Genomic DNA, 23,632 nt, shown 5'->3' with positions numbered 1-23,632 from the left:
TAGTGGATAATACATGGAAAAGACCATGTAAGAAGCCTGACGAATATTGTGAGTACATTTTATAGTCAAAACAAAAGAAGTTTATATGAAAGCATTTGTAATTTGCTCTGATTTACTGAGACTCTTACCATGGGCAGAAGGATTTAGCAGATGTAGTCTCTCCCTGGAGAATGATGCACTGCCCCTCATAGACCGTCTGCTTGTGTCTTTATGTTCAAAGCTCCCACAGGTTATGTGCATTTTGTGTAATGTCGGGGTGAAACCAACTGGCAGCATCCTGGGGCTGTGGGGGAACATGTGGAAGCTGTGTTTGTTCCCCATAATACATTTAATCACATTACGTCGGTTACTTTGGCTCTGGTTATAAGTCTGTGGAGAAGATAAAATTGTTGTAGTGGTAACATCAAATAAAATGTTCAGAGGAAAATAAATAAATAATTAAATAAATACATAACCCTAAAAGATGTTAAAAAAAATCAACAACAAAACAAAAAAGTAATTCATGTTTATTATGGATTTCTTTGTATTAAATGGCACGTTTTGAAAACAAAACTGCTTACATTACTTTATTCAAATTTCCAACAGTTCAACTGTATGTTGTCATAGTCTGCATATTGTTCAATAAGAGACAGGTCTCTTAATAAATACCCCTTACCCGTTCCTCTCGTCCTTCAGCCAGTATGACCACTATTCTCCCATGCCTATGCCGCCCAGTGCGGCCCATGCGCTGAACTAGGCGTATAGGACTTTTTTGAGCATCAAAACAGACAATGAGGTCTACTTCACCAATGTCAAGACCCTCCTCACCCACACAGGTTGACACCAGCGTGTTAAAGCCGCCATTTTTGAACTTCTGCACCACCTATGGGCATTTCAAAGTAACTATTATTATCTACCAACAAAAATTCATATTCAGTTGGCTAAATACGATTAAACACATTTTTGGACATTTCCAGAACATATTCAAATACTTCCATACATAACAGCTTTTCTCAGATATTGGAACTACAGGCACCTTCTGAATTCCTTAAACTTAATGCCAGCAATACATCACATAGAACTATGTCTCCATTGGAAAAGAGACTCTTTTTTTCTGCTGTCAAATAGGAATTTAGACATACTATATACATTTTGAAATCTCTATTCAATGTGGAACCAATGTTTTAAATAATATAACATCAACAAAGTTGTATGCATTTAGTAATTAATTGGAATATCGTCTGTCCAGTTAAAAACATGTGCCTCCATTTTTTTAACTGATTTTTAGTGTACTACATCATTTGGACACAATGTTAATCCCTCACGTTGTGAACCAATAGAAATGCTCCAAAAATTGCTTCAAATAAAATCTTTTTACATTCACTTCCATTGAAAGTAAGGTAATGTACAAATTCCTGTAAAGCTATATGTTTGGAGATACATGTTTTTAATTAGACAGCGACAATATGCATTCACAGCTTCACAAATTAAACTGGACACCCTGGTTTCTTGGCAATTTTAATATAGGAAAGTCCAGCAAGTGTAATATTTATCATGTTTATCAGACTTCCTCATAAATAAATGAGAATTTATTTGCCATACAAGTAAGTATTATTATGATTATTATTACTATTAATCATAGTAGTTATTGGGATCATTACACATTGCAACAAATAATTATAGCGTAGCTCTTTCCTGTCAGTTCCTTTCTATACTGTTCAATAATATAGAACATAATGGGTAATGCTCCCAGCCCACATACAGAAGAATGCAGGAAGCAGGAATGCCACAACAAGAGTTCATGTTTAAAGAGATTTTAGATACACTGAAGACTGTTTAGAAATACACTAAATATGAATGCCACTTGTTGTAACGTTAATTAGTGTTTTTACCTCAAGCTGCTCCTTCTGAGTGAATCCTCTAACCCCCTTGCCTGCAGATGCTTGCCCCATAAAGGTCATAACCCTGATGAGGGGTTGGTGGCGATTAAGAAGCTCTGCAATCTCCTGAACACTCTCACGGAATGAGGAAAATATCATCACTCTTGTGTTTATTCCTCCAGAGTGTTCACCAGAGTCTGAACAATTGCCTCGAAGAAACAAAAATAACTATAATTTCACTTTGGGGTTCATTTTGACAAAGCATGTCCAAAAGGATGGAATTGTGATTTCAAATTATTTTAGCTCAATACAAAAAATAAGTAAACATGATTAAAAGCGAAATTTATATTCAGGTGTTCTGAGGACAAGAGTACATATATGACAAAGAATAACATCAGATCAGAAATGTGCTGCACTACAAATTGGGTGTTTACAGACATGAATGTAAGATAAGTAGATGTCATTTTAACTGCAACTTGTGATATATGATCATGAAATATATGATATAGTGTTTCTATATAATTTTGTTTGTATAACTATTCTTTTCAAAAACAGCTTTATGGAAATCCAGAACATAGCCTCAAATGAGCAACAGGCACCAGCAGCAAGAAAAAACTTGGTTGCACAAATTTTAATGAAACAAGTATGGATGCAGTGAAATTAATGCTTTTGGATGAAACCGAACAAAATGAGACATTTGGTCAAAGGCAGAATTCCAAAGACTTGTTTTTCAGTATCTCATTCATTTTTGCCACTTTTTCCACCACTGCAACTATATATATCCCATAGTTTGACCATATTATCATAAGTAAATCAGTAAAAGAAAATGTAATGTACATTTCTGTATGCCAATAACAAAGGAGGAACGAGAGAGAGAGACTGTGCGTTTGTGTGTGTGTGTGCACACATGCACGCTGAGAAGCTGCGTGTCGCTGTAATGCTTGTAAATACTACAGCTCTGATGTTCTTTACTCTTTCTGGAGTTAATTTTCCCTTGAATGCTTGAAACTGAATAAAAGCTGGGAAACTTCAACATGTTCTGATGTGACCCAACAAGTTTTAATGACCCAACAGCATCATTAAAAACATCATTAAAGTGTTTTTCCCCCCGTTTTTTCCCCAGCCATATCCAGCCACATAATTTCAGTTCACGAATATTCAGTGCACCCCTCAAAACAAGTTGTGGTTACACATGAATTAAATAATTATTCCATAAACTCCATAAAATATGTGGAGGACCAAGATTCAAAAGGGAAATCCATTATTAAGTAAACACTAGATAGAGAAACATCTGATACCGTAAAATCATAGCTCACAAAAAGGCATGTCGTTTACCTGAATTTGCAGACCACGTACGGAAGTGCTGTAGTACCACCTCTTCCAATTTTTCAAGTTTTGGGTGACTGTAAATATATTGCTCCCCAGGCCCTATAAATGGACAGAGTCAATCTGTTCAAGTCCTTTGCAATTACTGAAACTGGTATTAAAAGATTCTTACAAAAAGACTGGTAAAACAGAAGCAGCAACCTTTGGTAGCTGTTGTGAGAAATACGGCCTCCATTTCTTTGTATAGGTCCATAAAGACAGGGGTGCGTTGCAGTTCATTCCTGGCTCGAGAATAATCTAAAAAATATTAATAAAATAAATGCAAGTAATAATTGTGTATTAACTGTATGTTATACAAGAGATAAAGACAGATTGCACGACTTCAAAGATTAAACACTTAAAAATATAACAGGTCCAGAGATCTTAAATTTCTGCACAGAATCATTCTATGGTTTCTTCCTGCATAATAGGTTTCATTTAACACCATGGCATGACTGGGCTTGAAGGTCACACACATCCAGCACTGCAATATTTACAATATAAATTCAAGTTGTTTCAGACAAAATATTGGAAATCTTATTAATAAATAACAGATTCTTGTTTTAGACTCTGAGGTGTTTCTAAAACTCCCAGCAGCACTGCTTTGTCTGATCCACTGATGAGAGTGTTTCACACACTATCAAAGAACCGCATGTCACTGCCGTGTTAAGAATGATCCATACATCCATTATCTGTAACCCTGGAGAGGGCGCCAGTCCTTCACAGGGCAACACACACATTCACTCACACACTCACACCTACGGACACTTTTGAATCGCCAATCCTCTTACCAATGTGTGTTTTTGGACTGTGGAAGGAAACCGGAGCACCCGAAGGAAACCCGTGCAGACACAGAGAGAACACACCACACTCCTCACAGACAGTCACCCGGAGGAAACCCACGCAGACACAGGGAGACCACACCACACTCCTCACAGACAGTCACCCGGAGCGGGAATCGAGCCCACAACCTCCAGTTCCCTGGAGCTGCGTGACTCAGACACTAACTGCTGCACCACCGCACCACCCCTAAGAATGATCCATCACCCAAAAAAATAACTGCTCTGTGGTGGTACATTGGGGGTCCTGACTATTGGATAAAAGTGTGAATGGGGGCAAACAAAGCATGCAGGGCAGCAACTGGACTACAATCTGGAATTGTTGAACCACCAAGGGCATCTACAGTATATGACACCTAATGAGGGAGTGGATTTGAACATTGATGCTGAATCTAAAGGATAAGAGCTGATTGCACTATCTCTAATAACAGGAGATAATGGAGTTTGCTTCCTGGTGATATATATGACCATACATAAGCATAAACACAGATTACTTATTCAAATACATTATTCATACGTACATAAATTCATATAGTCTGTAAGCACTTTTCCATGCTGTGGGTGCTGAGCCTACAAGGAAAAACTGGGCACAAGGTGGGGACACCAGTTCTTCACAGGATGACACACACATACACATACATTCACACTCATGGGCACTTCTGAGTCACCAATCCACTTACCAACATGTGTTTTTTGACAGTGGGAGGTAACCGGAGCACCCGGAGGAAACCCATGTGGACACAGGGAGAACACAAAAACTCCACACAGTTAATCAAATACTTCAAGCTCAAATATAGCCAGTACCTTTAGAGTCCAACATGATGTTCTGTGTGAAGAGAAAGAGAGATCTAAGGCCCATCTGCTGCAGTAGCTCATAGCCATGGTAAAGGCTAATACAGAGAGCAAAATCTCCCTCAAGCACACCCTGCTGGGCTCCCTATCAAAAAGACAAAAATAATAGAGTACATTTACCTTTCAAAACAAGCAATTGTATTATGAACTGCCAATGTGTAGTATATTACTAGCTTTTTGAACTTTATACTATCTGTAAGCTCAGAGCATCCATTGATTGGCCAGTTTAAGCTCTGTTACTAGTTGCATTATACAGTACCTTGACATGAGGTGGTGGGTTGCGTCTGAACTGCTCCCGGGCCAGAATGAGCTGGTACTTGGTGATAGTACGAATGTCACGATGACTAAGCACTCTCATCTGTGTCAGACGAGATGTGAACTTCTCCAGAACCTTTTCAGGACAGAAAATGGGGATGTCATAACACAATTTACTACAATTTTAATAACACAATACAAATAATGTATTCTCTCGATCTTTTTTTCCCAGTTTCAGAAAAGAAAAAAAAAAATCATACGCATTACAGACACATTACAAATATTGTTGGGATTAAGACAAACTGCTGAACGTTATTTTGAATACAGATGTATACAAGAGTAGAAAAAACAGCACAAGTACACAGTACATGCATATGATGTAACAACTAGATGCAGGATGAAAACTAGTTGCTCGTTTTTATGATTTTCAATAAAACTTACATAAACACACAGTTTTAATATATAGCAGAGTCCCAATATTTTACCACAGAGTGTATGTTTGGAGGGGAAAAACAGAAAGCAACAAAGGCTCCTCCCCATCACTTAACAAAATGCTAGCTAGTATAAGCTTCTGTAAATTAACATAACTGACGGGCTGTTAGTATCATCATCAAGCATGTAGAATTGTCCAAAGTTGAGCTAGTACAGGTTTAAAGAAATGTTGCAGCAGGTTTCACAAGTCTCAAAGGAAGCATGTGCTACTCTTTACCCTCCCAGTATGGTGGAATTTTTTTTCCAGTTTTCCTCAAAATCGTTTTCCAGCTGAAAATTGAGTCATGTTTTTAGTTTTACCTTGACCGCAATGTGAAAGTCTACAAAATCCAGACTCACATTATTGGCATTAATTAACATTACTGTGCTTAAATTAGCCCATAAAACACTTGTGGTAGCCTAGACTCAGATTAGTTTACGTTCATCAATAGCGGCTCATGTTTCTGATAAGATTTCTTGGCGTTAACTTGTAGGAATAAGTTCTTATGTGAATACAGAGCTTGACGATAAGGCCAAAATTGATATCACAATATATTTCTTAGTTTCTGTCGATACGATATAATTCCGATATTGACATGAGCAATACAAAAAACAGAAAAAACAAGAAACATGACACCACTGACAAACCTAAACCTACTGGCTTATTCAATATTAATATATTTAAACTAACTTTAAAACTGAGTGCAATAAATTGACAGCAGTGTCCTGTAATGACCATCATTTACGACCCTGTAAATAATGTACACTAAAATATTGAAAATGTGTTATAAAAACAAAATCATATCTTTATTGAAACAGTTTCTATTGCGAGATTACTGTCTAACTGATGGTATCTGAGGGTTAACATCATTTGGGTTATAGTTAATAACTGTATCCCTAGGATTATTCTTATTTAATTCAATCATGAAAGTGAGATGAGCTGGAAGTGCAGAGCAGGTGTCCCTTCTGTAGTCTATGAGGCTATCCTTCCAGGCCATGTGGAATAGTTCTAGTTTAGTTAACTGCCATTTATGCTCTAACTTTCAAATAGTTTGTTTCAGGACATGAATGGGATCATCACGATAAGGAGCTAGACTTTTTTATGCCTAATTATTTTACTACTTAGTGTTGTCAACTGTCTAACGCCGAACACACACACACATACATTCAGAAGTTTAAAGACAGATATCAGAAAATGCTCCCAACTGAAGTATAAGCAAATATATAAGAAAGATAATTATGATGGTAATAAATTGTTTATAAATGTTTAATTTTTTTGCACATATGCTTCAGCATGTACTGTTTTGGAATGATGAACCAAGATGGTAATATGCACCTGAGGAATATAGATTTACCATGAAAAACACATGAAATAATTAATACATTGTCAGTCTGTGCATGCGCAGGATAGGTATCGATAGATAGCACAACTTGTCAGAACACCTGTTTAACACTTACAGTGTACTTAAGGCACTGAGTACCACCACAGTCAACACTCAGCTGTACATTAATGAAGTAAGGGAACTGTAAGTAGCCTAAGCCTGGCTTCTTATTTTTGCTGGTAGATCTTTAATTTGTTCAGATTTCAAAAGGTGATCTTATAGAACTACGCATAAAAGTTAGTGAAAACTGCTCTATAGCTTTTATACGGACAGCGTGAGAGAGGCGGAGCCTATGTCTGTTACGTCATCTCGCCGCTCCTCTCATAAACATTGAACACTGCCACAGGCATCAACACACGGAGCTGAGCACGTTGCTGTGCACAAGACAAGCTCGCTAATTCCGTTAATAGTCTGTTAATACATACACTGCGTTGTTTAAGTTTGCTCTGTTGTACCGTTGCGTACAGAAAATGGGTTTGGGTGTTTACACGGCCGAGTGTTTAACAGCAAGAGTCATTATGAGCAGAGGAAACTCGAAGAGCCTGTTTTAGTTTGTGCAACTTAAAGTTACAGCAAAGCGCGTCGACCAACTAAACACAAGTTATTTTAAAGCCGTTGGATTTCGTTTGATATTTAAACTTCTATCGCCGCAACCAAGCCGTCTCAACCCTATCATGGATTGCGGAAGGTGTAGTTTAAATGGCGGTGGTGGAAGTGAGGGCCAAGCTGATGATAGACAGGGTTCTGGAGGTCCCCAAAACGGGATAATCACGCTGGAAGACTTGGAGTCCTTTTCAGAGGACCAGCTCTCGGACTCCGGCAACGGCAGTTTGGAAGAAGGAGAGATGATGGAGGAGGACGGAGACAGACTCCTGCACTACTGGCAGAACGTCGGGAGTGGACATCGAGTTGAAGTTTCGAGAGGTAAAACAATAAAGTTATATGCAAAATTATGATACAGCTAGCACACAAAAATGTCAAGGGGTGCTTTGTTTATCTGAAATTAAAAAAAGAATAAAATCACGCAGCTGCTATCACTACATATCAACGGTCAAAGTAGGTCGTGTTTTACGAAGTGTGGACAAGCAGAGATTTTAAAAAAATCTTTTAAAGAGAAACGAATCACTCAAATGAATCACTTAACAGATCATATACAACATTGTTAGTACTGACAGGCTTGGCGATACCCCAGATTCTTTAATAACGATGTAAACATTTAAAATCAATACGGGTCTTTCCTCGTTATCTAGCCGCACATTATGTAACCGAAAGTGTACTGCCGCGTGACTGGCAAATGTAGGACAGCGAATTATGCTAAAGTGTTTGGGAGACAGTAAACACTGCCTTGGGTCTGTGAGAACATCTTTTAGCATTTGGAGGAACAGTAAAACTGTCACAGCACTACTGTAACTGTACAGCTGTTCTGTCATATTACAGACTAGTATGTAAAGGTACCAATAATGGCAAAGTAAACATACCCAAACACGATTTAAAACTCACATTTTGTGAAAGAAAATGGTTAGTTGAAATCCTAACATTGTCAATATTAAGCAACAATTAACTGCATGATACCATTACAGCTTGTAATGGATGTTAGAATTGTAATTCTATGTTATGGATGTGATTGTCTTTGTGTTCATCTGATTGTAACAGCGTCTTTGGGTTACTGAAAAGCACTTTAAAAATTCCATTTATTATTATTATTATTATTATTATTATTATTATTAATGTGGTTAAAACAATTCTAAATTGTTATTGCTATATTAATGGCTTCTTATCCATGTTGCTAATTAATGAAGGTCAATATTATATCACTAATTATTAATGCACATAATTACTAAATAAAAACAATCAGACTGTATTACCAAATGTCCTTTATATTTTGTGTAACCTTACAGATATGCACATGACTGTTCAGTACTGATGGTTCTGAACAGAAGTAAACAAAGCTGGATAGTGTTTGAAATCATCTATAACCTGAGGTATAAAATTGGTCTTTCACACAAAATCTAGGTCAGTAATCTCTAAACTATTTTTTTTTCAAAATCAGGCCTTATTTGGAAACAAAATACTAAGAAACTAGTAAATAGTAAAGTAAATAAAGTTGTATATTTTCAACATTCAATAAGATTATTCAGTGTTTTCAAATATTGAATACTACAGCAAATGTACAGTGTTGTGTGTGATAAGAAAAAACAGAAATTACCCTTGAATCAAGCCATATATTCACATTTACACAAGAAAATAAGTACAAAGTAATCATGATGGCTCATAATGTGCCTAAGCTTATGCACTTGCCACAAGCTACTAGGCTAATAAGTGAAAAGTCTTAAAGAAACAATATAATTGATTTGATTAACTTTTTTTTATGTAATGTTTGAGACTTTTGATAAGGTTTTGCAGTTAGATCACCACATTTGTTGTGACCTTTCACTAATACATAGACTTAGAGATTGAGTGAGCTTTGAGTGGGGATTAGCAGGAAACCCAGCTTGGACAAGTGAAGCTTAAAGTTCCATCTTGTAATACTATGTAAATGTAAAATTACACTGCAATATGTCTCTGTTTATGTAGTGGGTCTAAGAGCATTTGTTTTTATGTATGTCCTATCAAAGCTTCAGTTGTGATACTTTAATAGTAGGTTGTAATTAAGAAAATAGTGATTTTTAAAAATACAAAGTTATTCTACTACTGACAACATATAAAATGAGTGAATGATTTATGGGTAATAACACACTTAACAATCATTGGATTAGGAACACCTACAATTGCATAGTGTTGTCCATCTGTTTCTCTGCATACATTTTAAATCCAATTTCACCCTGCCCTTTAATGATCAGGACACCCACAGGACCCACAAAACTCTAGCAGCCCTGCTGTGTCTGATCCGCTCATCCCAGCACATCACCACCACGTCAGTGTCACTGCAGCGCAGAGAATGATCCACTACCAAAATCATACAAGTTCTGTGATGGTCCTGTGAGGGTTGTGTCCATTGAAGTGTAGGGTGAAATAATGATATAGTATGCAAAGAAACAGAGAGATTACAGTCTGTAACTGCAGAACTATAAAGTGCTCCTGTATGTTCAGTGGAGCTGATAAAATGGACAATGAATAAATACAAGGAAGGTGTTCCTAAGCCAGTGGTCATTCTGTGTATATAGGAGCATATATATTCCTAGCCATTGAATTAAAGTGTTTCATTCAGTCCCTTTGTCACAGGTGTATAAAAAAAAGCACATACCCTTACTGTCTGCCTTTACTAAGCTTAGAGTCTTTGTAAAGAGCTCACTGAATTGGATTGTGATACTGTGATGTTCTCTCCTACCTATCCTAAATATATATATAGTGTGTGTTTTATATATATATATATATATATATATATATATATATATATATATATTTAAATGCCATTATTCAAATGCTGCAATGGTTTTTAAATACTGTGTCTTTATGTATCTTTTTTTCAAAGAAATCAACTTAGCAAAAACAGGGCGACAAAATAGCTAAAACCTCATTTCTGCTAGCTCTGCTCTCACTAAATGGTGCTGTGGTGTTTGATCCTTGTGGTATTTTGAACACACTTGTTTTATTAAGACGCCAGGGAGTTGTGTTAAGTTGTGCAAAAGGGGTATTATAATAGTTTTCCCATTTTAATGTCTACTTTGATATAATTCATAATTTATTTAGAATATACAGGAATGCCAGCATGTGTCTTCATCTTGCTTTCACAGATATGGCAGAACCCATTCAGCAGATAACATCCAATAACAATGGCACACACCCTCGAGAGTCAGTTCCCTATGTATTCATCTCTCGCAAAGAGAAGGTATGTTTGCACAATCACCACAGTGGGTACATTCATTCATTCATTATCTGTAACTGCTTATCCAGTTCAGGGTCGCGGTGCATCCGAAGCATACCTGGAATCACAGGGCGCAAGGCGGGAACACACCCTGGAGGGGGCGCCAGTCCTTCACAGGGCAACACACACTCACACCTGCGGACACTTTTGAGTCGCCAATCCACCTACCAATGTGTGTTTTTGAACTGTGGGAGGAAACCGGAGCACCCGGAGGAAACCCATGCAGACACAGAGAGAACACACCACACTCCTCACAGACAGTCACCCGGAGGAAACCCACGCAGACACAGAGAGAACACACCACACTCCTCACAGACAGTCACCCAGAGGAAACCCACGCAGACGCAGGGAGAACACACCAAACTCCTCACAGACAGTCACCCGGAGCGGGACTCGAATCCAAAACCTCCAGGTCCCTGGAGCTGTGTGACTGCGACACGACCACCAGGTATTAGGCTGGTGGATTATCCTCAGCGCTACAGTGAGAATGGTGGTGGTGGTTTGTGTGTTGTGCTGTTATGAATGGATCAGACACAGCATTGTTGGAGTTTTTAAACCCTTCAGAATCAGGATTGAGAAGTAAATTATTGTTCCTAAAGGTACAAACAGTGTAAATGCACAATTAAAAAGTTACAATATTGGTTTTAAAATTACATTCTCTCCTCCAGAAGGGGAGGTGAGTATTCGTGATGTTTCATTATAGAAATGTCTAAAATAAAACAACATATTACAAATCAGCACAATTTTAAAATCTACAATTAATATAGAATATGACACAATAAACATGCCCTAACTGTTGTGGTACCCTCAAGAGAACATTTCTGTGCTTTCAGTGACACCACAACAGTGAAGAGTATTTATTTAGATATATACAGAGTCTCAGTTTTTGGAAATAGGGTTTCTACTTGGCCAATCCTGATGATTCATATCTGTAATGTTTAAGATTCTTATATTGTGCTGTAAAAGTGGTAAATGGATGAAAGCTGATTTTAAAAGGATGGGAGGAAGTGAACAGGTTCCAGACATGAACTATGATAAATAAATATAAAATGATACTTTGAGTGAAAATTATCATTACAATTTGAAGCTAAACGGTGATCAATCAGTGTCAAAGATCTGCCTTATTATTAACCGTATCTAGGCTTGAGAACTGGACTACAGATAAATGTTCAGTTGAATGGATACACAGACACAAGACTTAACCACAAAAGTTGGCAGTATCTGAAGTAAAAGCAAAAGAAGCAAAATAGCAGAGTGATTGCAATTAGTGGTGAGCGCTTACTAATAGTGTAACTCACATTTTTATTTGGAGGAATGGTGCCAGTTCCTACTATTGAGATGCCAGAGGTCAAAGCCATGCTACAGGATTTTGATAAACGTACTTCTCGACAGAAAAGATTTTCTCAAACAACGATCCCAGAAACAAAGAAACTGGCCTGCGATATTCAGGATAATGGGAGCAATTTTGTGGCTGCAGAGCGAAAACATGGCTGTAATCTCTAATCTGCTCTTAGCCATCACCAAAACAGTGAAGACAGAAAAGGACAGCAGAGTCACACCATTTGTTTGTGATGGATTTCTCATAGAGCTGACCACAGTATTCCACCATTGCTTATCTCTAGGGAGCTGTGCTACACATGGTTTCCTATTTCTTTAGACAAATTTTTTACATTCTAACAATGTTATTGAATCAGTCTAAATGTGCATATTAGAATTAGTGTTATATTATAATAGTAATGACAAGCGCTTTAGTGAGTATGTTAAATCATATCAGTGAGTTTTAATGTCACATCATCCACAGGTAGCAATGCCTTAAATTAGAGTTGGGTAGAAGGGCATCAGTTGCAGATCACAAAACTGCAAGACACTGCTTTTTCAACACTGTTAGAAAAATATCCATTCCATCATAACCCTGTTCTCTTTTAGCAGTAATGTTTACTGCATGTACTCTTTACTGATTTTTAGTTGACTTACTATACATCAACATTTAATCTATCAGCTCCACCTTAAAAATCACAGATGATTATATTAGAAGCTAGAAAAATGTCTCCTTGAAAACCAAAACTATGGATATATTAATAATGACAGTATTATCAATTCAGAGCTCATAAAATGGTGATAAAAGCACACCTATGTTCCAGAAAAGCAATGTATATTACGGGTGGAATAGAAGATTAGTTAATCCTGAGGTTGGGTTGGGTCTTTGGTCCATATTGCATTCATACTTCAATAAAGGCCACAGGGTTTGCTTGGAAACAGACCTTCTTGTGATGTCTTGGGATTTCTAAAAATATATAAATAAATACAACCCAGACATGAGTTCACATGACTCACTGGACATGCGCAACTAAACTATTTGCAGCTTGCTTATACTTGCAAATCAGTGTTTTGCTCTGCATTCCGCTATTCCAGGATCACTGCCAATTATCAATCAGGTGGCTAACCTGGGAAGCCCAATTACCAGCCCTGTCTCCAAGCACATATTGAAGAACACAGTCCTTAACAGCACTGATAGGCTATACTATATTTTATGATGATGAAATGATGATGATGATGAAACTACATTTTACTTATACAACGAAATTGGGTTACAGCCCCCCCCCCCGGTGCAATTAAGAGAAAAAGGAGTTAAAACAAGAAAGGATTAAAAGAGCATTATTTAAGGAAGCAGTAAACAGTTTTAAGAGCATAACATAAATGATTAACTATAAGTTATCCTATGTACACAATCCACAACTGCAGCGTCGCTTATTGCACAGTGTAACTTTTAGCAGCATCAGTTATTGCACTGAACCCGTTTAAACAAAACCAGATCTGTTTACACATTAACTATTTGGTTTTTGTTTAACAGAGATATGGCCCTGTCGTAAAAACTGTCCCTCAAACTGTTTGTCCTTGTTTTAAGTTGTCTGTAACGTCTGCCTGAGGGTAGCAGTTCAAACAGCTATTGTCCTAGGTGTGTACAGTCCTTGATAATAGCGTAAGCCCTCCTGAGGCACCGAGTGCTGTAGAGGTCCCCCAGGGAGGGGACAGAGTGTCCAATGATCTTCTGCGCTGTGATGATGACCCTCTGTAAGGTCTTTTTGTGTGCTGTGGTACAGCTGGAGAACCACGCAGAGATGCAGTATGTCAGAACGCTCTCCACGGAGCAACACTTTTCTTTTATTTTTGTTAAAATAAGAATTAATTCATGTAAAAAAAATTGTTTGTTTGTTTTTGCTTTGCAGTGTGGGGATGTCCTTTATGAGAAGAGACACTATGAGAAAGCACACTGGGCCTGTATCACTGTCAAGGAGGACACATATGAACAAAGCATCTGCTATGGCTTCATGAGAATAATGAAATACATCTGCCAGCAGAATTCATTAGGTCATTTACTTCTCACATTCAACACAGTTATGAGACATATAAACGCTCGTTCCACAAAAGATGGGGTATTTCTACATATTTAACAAATAGAAGGAAGCTTGTCATTGAAAACATTTAAAATTGTTTGTCCTATTGTCTGTTGAAGGTTTAAGTCAATTAGAACTATTCCAGTTTTTATTGCATTTTTAGAAGGTGTGTCAACTTTTCTATGAAAAAAAAAAAAAAGTGTTCCTTAACTTAAGTTTGTTTGATGTGACTTAAGGTTTCTTATTTCCCCCACTGGTATTTTATAGGCACTTATCTGGGAATGACTATTCCTATAGTGACAGTGGTTCGTACAGATGAGATGCACACGACGTTGTCCAGAATGGTCACGATAGCATATTATTTGCCCATAAACCACCAAGCTCAGCCACCACAGCCCAATGACTCAGAGATCGTTATCGAGCAGTGGCCAGCTACCATAGTCTACACTAGGTAAGTTTATAATATTGATCACTATGTAAACCCAAGTGCCCTCAACTGGAGTAATTATCTCAGCATATTTGTCATTATTAATTGAAGCAGTTTATGAAAGCTATCAGCTGAATTCTTAACCTTTGCATGAGACAGTACATTTTGCAATACAGTATTCTGGCGCAAGTGTCCTGCATATTTGTACAAGTTTAAAGGTGAAAAATCTGAGGGCTGTTGACTTACAATATCCTGCAAATAATTGCTACAGTGACTGGCATTAAATGATATGGATGTCTTTTTTTTTTTTTTTTTTTTTTTAAATCAATGCTGTGAACAATTCTGACACCAAAACATTCTGTAGAATGATGCCTTTAATGTCAAACTACACTTCATTTTCATACCTTACTGCTAAAAATGTTCAGAAATATTTTGTATTAAAATGTTCAAATATAGCCTATAATTTACAGCACATTTTTATTTCCCAAATCCCAGAGCTTTCACTGGTGCCACAAATGAGATCACCATCATCAATGAGATTAACACCATGGCAGAGTTACTGGATTCTCCAGGAATCTGTATCAGTGATTCCTTCATTGTGGCTGGCTACACCAACCCTGCTGCTGCCAACCGTCAGAATGAAATCTGGTTCCTTGAAAGACAATAAGGTTTTCCACACAGGAAATATATCTATGCCCACAACCTGTTCTTAAAGTTCACTATTTTCTACCAACTAACCTTCATAATCCACCCAAGTCACACTGTTCTCAGAGAGGCCAAGAACAAGAGGGCTTTAAGCACTGAAAGGGACAATCAAGATCTTGAGGGTCCATGGACACTGCTTGGCCAGATGACATTTGATGGTTGTAGCTTTGTTCCTCTTACTAAAACTACTCTTTCCACAGACTGGAATTTATAAATAGCAAGTAAAAATACTTAATAAAAAGGTGACGATTGTTTAAAAAAAAACTTTCTAAAATTCAGATGATGTTTCCCCACCATTTATTTGATCTCCTGTCTGTTTGGGTGCTCGAAACCAGTCTAACCCAGTGTCTGTAAATGAGTTTTAAAAAACTGTTTCGGGCCCCTATGCTAGACTTTATTCTCCCTCTCTGTTCAGGGTAGAGATATCTGAAGTTTTTTTAGACATTGAAGAAAACTCCAAACTTGGAACAGCACAAACTGAGATGAGGACATCACTTAAGGTAGAAATGTCTCCAAATTTGTGAGATGGCTAACTGGATGAACGTAAACACAGACTGAATGTGATACAAAACTAAACAATTCCAGTAAAAAATGAGTTTGAGGTAATTCAAACAATGAATAAAAACATACAAGTGAGCTAAACTTCAGTCGTTTTTTCCCTCAAGCACAGCATTCCACCTTGAAAGATACTGAGCTTCTGAACATAAACAACCATAGAGAACTGCATTTCCCCAAGGAAATTTCACAGACGTTTCCTTTGATGTTATATGGTATATTTATGTAGTTTATCAGTACTGCTGCTTCCATATAGAAAGCTAATGTACAGTCAGTTGTGAGGGATGCAAAAACAACTTGGTCATAGAGGAATGATTCTCACGCTCCCTCAAACACACCTTCCTGTATCCTAACGAACTAAATGTATCAAAAAAAAATTAAAATCAAAATGAGAAACCAAAATATGAAACCTTCTGCTGTCTGACAATCAAACGCGACATCCACTCTGCGAAAGCCAGCATTCCTCATTGTGAAAGCTATGCTCACACAAGCCTTTAAGATACCTCTCAATTTTTTGTTCCTGCATTGCTTCATGCACATTGTTAGAGACTGTAGTGCTACCATAGTGATAATGTAAAATGTTTCAAATGTATACACATAAATAGGTGCATGTGTGCACACTACAAAGTTGGAATTGAATTACTTTTTTTATACATGTATAAACATGTATAGAAACAGCCATTTTCTAACTATATTTGTAGAATATATACACACACGCATTTCTACACACACACACACACACACACACACACATATATTCTACAAATACTTCAGGGGAGCGTCAATATTCAGTCTTATGTATGTCATTTAGGTACCATGATATAAATGGTCAATGCATAATTAGGGAATAAAATAAAATAAATGATTTTATATATATATATATATAATGTGTGCTCCATAAGTCATGTTTTCTGTTTTCTCCTTGGGTGATGTAGTAAAGACTGCCACACACCTGATGTTTTTATTAAATGTGTAAAACAAGAGTAAACACTATCAATTTGAGATTGCTTTCTATGTAGAATGCAATGTAGAACCACTGCATTTCCTACTGTATTTGATACGACCTGACACTGTGATGTGGTTTTTCATTAGGTGTGCGGCGGCCTTAAGTGTAATTTCTTCACAAAATGTAATGCTTCACAACCCCTGTATCTGAAAAAATGAATAATAAAACCAAGTGACATACCTAATATAAATGTAATTTTTGTATTTCCTCAAGTATTCTACAAGGATATAATCATAATCTTCAAGTTGGCAACGAATAGTGTGAACTGACACTGCTGTGCCCCGTGTCTGCAGATCAATTTAAATTTGTATGGAAAATGTAAGATGATTTGCAGCTTTCCATCAATCACATAAATTCAAAAGCACCAACCTGAAAACAAACACACATCAGTCAGCTATAACAGCCCTATCTGTTTCTATACTCTCAGCTCCGTACAGTACCACTGTCCATTTCTACAAATTACAGACTGTGTTCCACCTGTTACTCTACATACTTTGTTAGCACCCATTCACCCTGTTCTTCAATGGTCAGGACCATCACAGAGCATATAAGCTTTGGCTGGCAGATGATACTCAGCACTGTAGTGACACTAATGTGGTGTTTTTGTGTTACATTATAAAGTGGATCAACAAGTTAGGTCTGTTTAATAGAGTGGACAGTGAGATGACACTGTGTTTAAAAACTCCAGCGGCACTGCTGAGTCTGATCCACTTGCACCAACGTTATACACAGTAAATACACCACCACCACATCAACAGTGAGAGTGATCTACATCCCAAATCATGTGTGATGTCCAGTGAACAATCCATAGTTGTAGTCTAACTGAAATCCATTCACGTCCAAAGACCTCAACCATCCGGTGTAAACAGCGTAATGGGGCAAGCAAGAGACTCACCTGAATTAATGTAAACAAAACTATGCTAAAACTGCTGTGCTGTTGTGTGTGTAGATGAGAGTATTACCGAGTCACTGTAATTTAGCTTCAACTTTTGTCTGTTTTTTATTTTTTATAACATGCCAGGATGTGTCTAAATCAGAAAAGGATGGTGTTGTTAATTATATATACATATATATCCATCCATCCATCCATTATCCACCGCTTATCCGGATCTGGGTCGCGGGGGAAGCAGTCGGAGCAAAGAAACCCAGACCTCCCTCTCCCCAGCCACTGCCTCCAGCTCCTCCGGGGTATACCGAGGCGTTCCCAGGCCAGTCGAGACATGTAGTCTCTCCAGCGTGTTCTTGGTCTGCCCCGGGGCCTCCTCCCCGTTGGACATGCCCGGAACACCTCACCAGGAAGGCGTCCAGGAGGCATCCGAACCAGATGCCCGAACCACCTCAACTGGCTCCTCTCGACGTGGAGGAGCAGCGGCTCCACTCCGAGTCTCTCCCGGATGTCCGAGCTCCTAACCCTGTCTCTAAGGGAGAGTCCAGACACCCTGCAGAGAAAACTCATTTCAGCCGCTTGTACTCGCGATCTTGTTCTTTCGGTCACTACCCAAAGCTTGTGACCATAGGTGAGGGTTGGGACGTAGATTGACTGGCCAATCTTCATTAATTGCACATTGCACCAGTAAGACCATGTGCATCCAATGGTTCAAATGTTGTATCCTGAAGGTGATGCCGTGTATCAGGACGACAATGCACAAATACACACAGCAAGACTGGTGAAAGATTGGTTTGATGAACATGAAAGTGAAGTTGAACATCTCCCATGGCCTGCACAGGCACCAGATCTAAATATTATTGAGCCACTTTGGGGTGTTTTGGAGGAGCGAGTCAGGAAACGTTTTCCTCCACCAGCATCACGTAGTGACCTGGCCACTATCCTGCAAGAAGAATGGCTTAAAATCCCTCTGACCACTGTGAAGGACTTGTATATGTCATTCCCAAGATGAATTGACGCTGTATTGGTCGCAAAAGGAGGCCCTACACCATACTAATAAATTATTGTGGTCTAAAACCAGGTGTTTCAGTTTCATTGTCCAGCCCCTGTATATACCTGTCATTTAAGAAGTATGTCCTGCTTCTTTTTTTAAACAAGCATATGGGGCATCACATAAATTTAAAGAAGTACAAACAGCCTAAATGTTGAGGCACTGATCAGTTTCACAGTAGGTCTTCAACCATGCTAATGCCCCTTTCTCACATGCTCTGTAATCCAGAAATGTTTCGGAATAGACCCAGAGGAGCTGCATGGGTGAACGTGACCACCGACCACACTGGGCGTTATCCTGGTATCACTTTAGTAAAGACTCCAAGTAAAGTCAAAAGCTTGGGCATGTGAGAAAGGAGCAGGAAATGTTCCTCCTGTACGCGTTGAACAGATGGTGTGCCACATCTAAAGCATGTTTCATTTCCCACTGCGAGAGCATGCCTGACACAGAAAATCTCCCACTGTGAGCTGCATGTGTGAAACACCACTCTGAGACATCACCAGACGCGATACTCCAGAGTTTCTCTAGACATTCACCAGAATTCTTGTGTAAAAGCTGTGTTAGACACAGCACGTGTGCAGAAGCAATCCTATCCTTCAAACCAGAGCAATAAGGGATACTGAAACCACCAAATTTGAGAAATGATGCAGAAATCAGAGGACACTTAGAAGCTCATTCAAAGAAACAACATATTAAAAGAGAGATAATAGTGCCTAAGCGTTTTTTGCTTTAAATCTGCAGTGTTCCAAAGACTTTCTCAAGTGTCAACTCAGACGTCTTACATTCTCACTTGCACAGAATGAATGAATGAATGAATGAATGAATATACAAGTAATGTTAAAAGCCTTCAATGACCCTTACATCTTAGGCAGTGCCAAAATAATGAAGCCTACACAACTACTATTTTTTTTTGTGGTGAATGACTACATGAACAATAATGAGTCCACATGTCCTACCTGTAAGTACCAAGTCTGGTATTTTGTGAGTGACTCTCCTAATGGGACAACAATCTTTTCCAAACTGCGATGATGAGAGTGAGCCTGAATATCTGGGCTTTCTTCTGTCCGCAGCTCTATGTGAGATATCAGAAGATTGGAGATAATCTGCTGCACAGCCTAAAATGAAGAATTAGACACATCAGTTTTCCTATTTACAAAGCACATCAAAGCAAATCCTGGTTGAGGACCAATTATTCTTAACAAGGAACAAATTGTTCCCAGAGCGCTTTGACAAAACAGCAGCAATGCAGCGGCATAAATCCTGTTCACTTTTTACCCGCACCGAGCATAATTCATTATGTGGCCCTTAAAAGGGTCAGAGGGACTGTGTTCCCTCGTTAATGCTTTGCATTTGCTTGCTATATTTCAGCAAGGGAAAGTCCTCACAATGCTACACTGCTCATGTTCTAGCCCTTATTCTGGTCCTTAGAAAGTGAAGACAGATTATAACATGTACACACTAACAGATGCATAAGGGCATTGGTGCTTACTAATGCAGCACACACCAACACATCATCCAAAGAAGAACAAAAAAAAACAAAAAAAACAAAAAAACATTTGTTATGCTCACTGTCCCATTATCTCAGCTGACTGTACAGGAGCACTTTGTAGTTCTACAATTACAGACTGATCTATTGCACTGCATATTTTTTGCCCACTTTCACATTGATCTTCAAAATATTATAAATTATAAAGTATTATGAGACCCCTTGCTATTGTGTAAAGCCAAGGCTTCTGTAAGATTTCACATTTCACACAGAATATACCTTTGATATGGAACTGTAAAATTTAGATTACCAGTTAAGACAGGACTATATTTTGTTGCAAAATAGTGCTCTGCAGTCCATTTTTTTGTTTCTTGTTACTTTGCTTCTAAAAGAAGATGGTGGAATAAAATTTTTTGTAGAATTTGTTATATTAAGTGATAAAAAAAATCTCTAGAACAATTGATAAATCAGTCATTAATTTAAAAGATTTATGTAGGATTATTTGTTATCTGCAAATCTAGACACATATTAAGACCAATTTCAACAAAAAAACCTGTCAAAAGAGTTTCACTTTAACTTACCACAAGCATGAAATAAAATAAAACCATGTATAACTGACAGTTGTCTTAAACCCAACAACCATACACAGATTTACACTGACATTTGGGTGAGGTTATCAACTGTTAGAAATTTACAACAGGCATATTACTCTTTATCAGAAAGCTAAAATCACTGACAATCAAACATGTAAACAGATACATCTGCAGTACAGTCCTGCTATGTTGTCTGCCAGGATGCCAAGTGTGATATCTGAAAAACGTAATATTTTTCACAAAGATATGTCTAGTAAATATTCAGAATGACACACCTTAACATCTCCACCTGGTGTAGCGCTGAGGGCCAGAACACGAAACTGCTTCGTCTGGTTCCATAACTCCCTAACCACCTAAAGGACAGGGTGGTTATATGCATCGTTTATAGGCAATATATATAACGACTTGACAGAAATGAGAAAACGGCCTAGGAATACCTGACAATAGGCGTGATTTCCTAATGCTTTGTGGGCTTCATCGATAACCAAGCATTTAACATTATGTCCCGGACACGTGTTTCGCGATAGGTCATTGATCATTACCTGTGGAGTAAGAAAGAAAATACGCTTTGATCTCCACAGCGCACACCTCTGCAGTGCAGGAGTGCTACCTAAAGAACAAGACAAAAAAAGAAAACAGATTATTGAGTTAATACATTACAATTTAAATCACTGTCCATACCGTACAGGTGCATTTTGTAGTTCTACAGTTACAGACTGTAGTCCAGCTGTTTCTCTGCATACATTCTTAACCTCTTCTTTACCCTGCTCTTCAATGTTTAGGACCACCACAGAGCAGGAATAATGTGGGTGGTGGATCATTCTCAGAGTCGCAGTGACATTGGCATGGTGTTGGACGTGTTAGTGTGTGTTGTGCTGGTACAAGTGGATCAGACACATCAGGGCGGCTAGAGTTCTTAAAGCCCTCTGTGTCACTGCTGGACTGGCCCGTGTCCACTGAGGAAGGATTCAAGGATGACCAGCACAAACTGCACAGCAACAGATGAGCTACAGTCTGTAAATTATACATCTACAAGATGGACCAATGAGGTAGGTGTGTCAAGGTGTCTAAGAGTGGACACTGTTTAAAAACTGAAGAAGCACTGCTGCACTTGGCTCACTCATAAAAGCGCAAATACAGGAATTTGAACATGTGTGTTTCCGCCATCACACAACATAAGAGAGAAACCACATACCTGTCAACTCTGCCATATGCTGCTGTGGTATCCCCATCACTTTGTAGCAAGCTTCAATCTGCTGAGCCACAAGGGGCTTGGTGGGGGCCATAAAGACTATCTTCCCAGAAGGATACCATCGGTAAAAATTATACATGACCACAGCAGCTATAAAAGTCTTTCCGAGGCCGGTGGGCAGGCACACAAGTGTGTTTTGGAACAAGCCAGCCTCTGACATTTTCAGCTGGTAGTCCCTGACTGGGAAATTGGTCGGATAGATCCACACTTTCCCCGAGGAGCTGTCGTAGCCTTGAAGATCTAAATTACCATCTGTAGAATCTCTTTGGTCATTTGTCACTGCCTCGGTACTGCTCTCCAAGGACTTTTCAGCCTCATCTGCAGCAATGAGCAACAGGTCATCGTCCAGCTCTGTGTCCTCTTGTGGAATCTCATTCGACCGAACCGAACCGACACCCTGACCAAACGCAGTCCAGAGGGAGCCACGAAGTAATGCGTTCTCATTTTCCCTCTTCTTGGTTCTACCGTCATTGTCATTTATTGTGCACGCGTTTCGTCGTCTTGGTGCCGTTCTTACGGCTTGTGTCCTCTCAGATTCACTCGCACCCCACGTTTGGAATAATGTCCTCTGATGAGCGCTGCTCATTTTGTTGTGAGAACAAGTCAAACACCGCGGTGTTATGTTCAGACGTTAGTCTCTATTTACACATTGTTAAATTAGTGTGAAAAATACAGTCGAACGAGGCAGAATAACCAGACAGCAACGTAGCTGAAAAAAACAAACCTAACGTATCCAGCTGTTACTCCTGCAGAAAAATAGCAACGCGAGGTAGTTTCGGAAACGCATGGTAAGCTATGGCTAGAGCGAAAAGCTATGCTTTGACACTGACAGCTTTTCTTTTCACCTCTCACATCTCCAATACGAATCAGCTCGACTATTACAGCTTCGTTGCCCAATTATTGTCGGCATGTTTCAGAAGTTGAAGAATTGCTGAACATGCCGTTAACACCATTGTTTACTTTAAAAAAAAACATTAATTATTCCTCCTGATACAGTAATATAATGGATCATAAATGACTGGAAATTTGGATATATTCCTACAGGAATCCAACTTCGGTCTCACCGAGTTTAGCTCAGCCTTTTATCAAAAGTGGCGCTTCAGCGGGTCAAAGTGCGCATACAAGACGAGATGTATTCAAGGGCGGAAATGCGCGTAAGTGGTGCGCAGAAATGAACGGTTTAAAGGAACACTGTACGAAATAGCTCCCTATTCACTATTCCCTATATTATTCACTATATAGTCTCCCAAATTAGTAACTTTGTAGGAGAAGGAAAAAGCCTTCTTAACTCTCAATAGAAGTGAAAATAGAAATATTTTATTCAAAGTAATAAAATATTTTTTATTTCTACTGGACCATTTCTACTGGTTCATTCATGTTCAAATGAT

At 38.5% G+C, this 23,632-nt stretch overlaps 2 protein-coding genes across 2 annotated transcripts in view; one reads left to right on the top strand and one right to left on the bottom strand.

Annotated features, from left to right (window-relative positions):
• fancm (FA complementation group M) overlaps window positions 1-23,281 on the bottom strand; it is a 39,619-nt gene extending 16,338 nt beyond the window's left edge. The window contains exons 1-11 of the mRNA XM_066673402.1: window positions 22,188-23,281; window positions 21,430-21,602; window positions 21,268-21,345; window positions 19,870-20,028; window positions 5,175-5,306; window positions 4,868-5,000; window positions 3,387-3,482; window positions 3,195-3,287; window positions 1,872-2,068; window positions 656-862; window positions 129-369 (exon numbers count right to left, since the gene is read on the bottom strand). Coding sequence (XP_066529499.1) covers window positions 129-369; window positions 656-862; window positions 1,872-2,068; window positions 3,195-3,287; window positions 3,387-3,482; window positions 4,868-5,000; window positions 5,175-5,306; window positions 19,870-20,028; window positions 21,268-21,345; window positions 21,430-21,602; window positions 22,188-22,830 — 2,152 coding nt within the window. The 5' untranslated portion in view covers window positions 22,831-23,281. The remainder of the gene's footprint in view (window positions 1-128; window positions 370-655; window positions 863-1,871; window positions 2,069-3,194; window positions 3,288-3,386; window positions 3,483-4,867; window positions 5,001-5,174; window positions 5,307-19,869; window positions 20,029-21,267; window positions 21,346-21,429; window positions 21,603-22,187) is intronic.
• soul3 (heme-binding protein soul3) lies at window positions 7,369-17,151 on the top strand. Its single transcript, XM_066673403.1, has 5 exons — window positions 7,369-7,947; window positions 10,758-10,852; window positions 14,116-14,257; window positions 14,551-14,734; window positions 15,206-17,151. The coding sequence occupies exons 1-5, from the start codon at window positions 7,698-7,700 to the stop codon at window positions 15,375-15,377; spliced, it is 843 nt and encodes a 280-aa protein (XP_066529500.1). The 5' UTR covers window positions 7,369-7,697; the 3' UTR covers window positions 15,378-17,151.
• Window positions 23,282-23,632: the final 351 nt, after the last annotated feature.

Source organism: Hoplias malabaricus, chromosome 1, assembly GCF_029633855.1.
Source record: "Hoplias malabaricus isolate fHopMal1 chromosome 1, fHopMal1.hap1, whole genome shotgun sequence".
In the NCBI taxonomy this organism is placed as follows: domain Eukaryota; kingdom Metazoa; phylum Chordata; class Actinopteri; order Characiformes; family Erythrinidae; genus Hoplias; species Hoplias malabaricus.
This window is presented reverse-complemented; position numbering and strand designations above follow the sequence as displayed.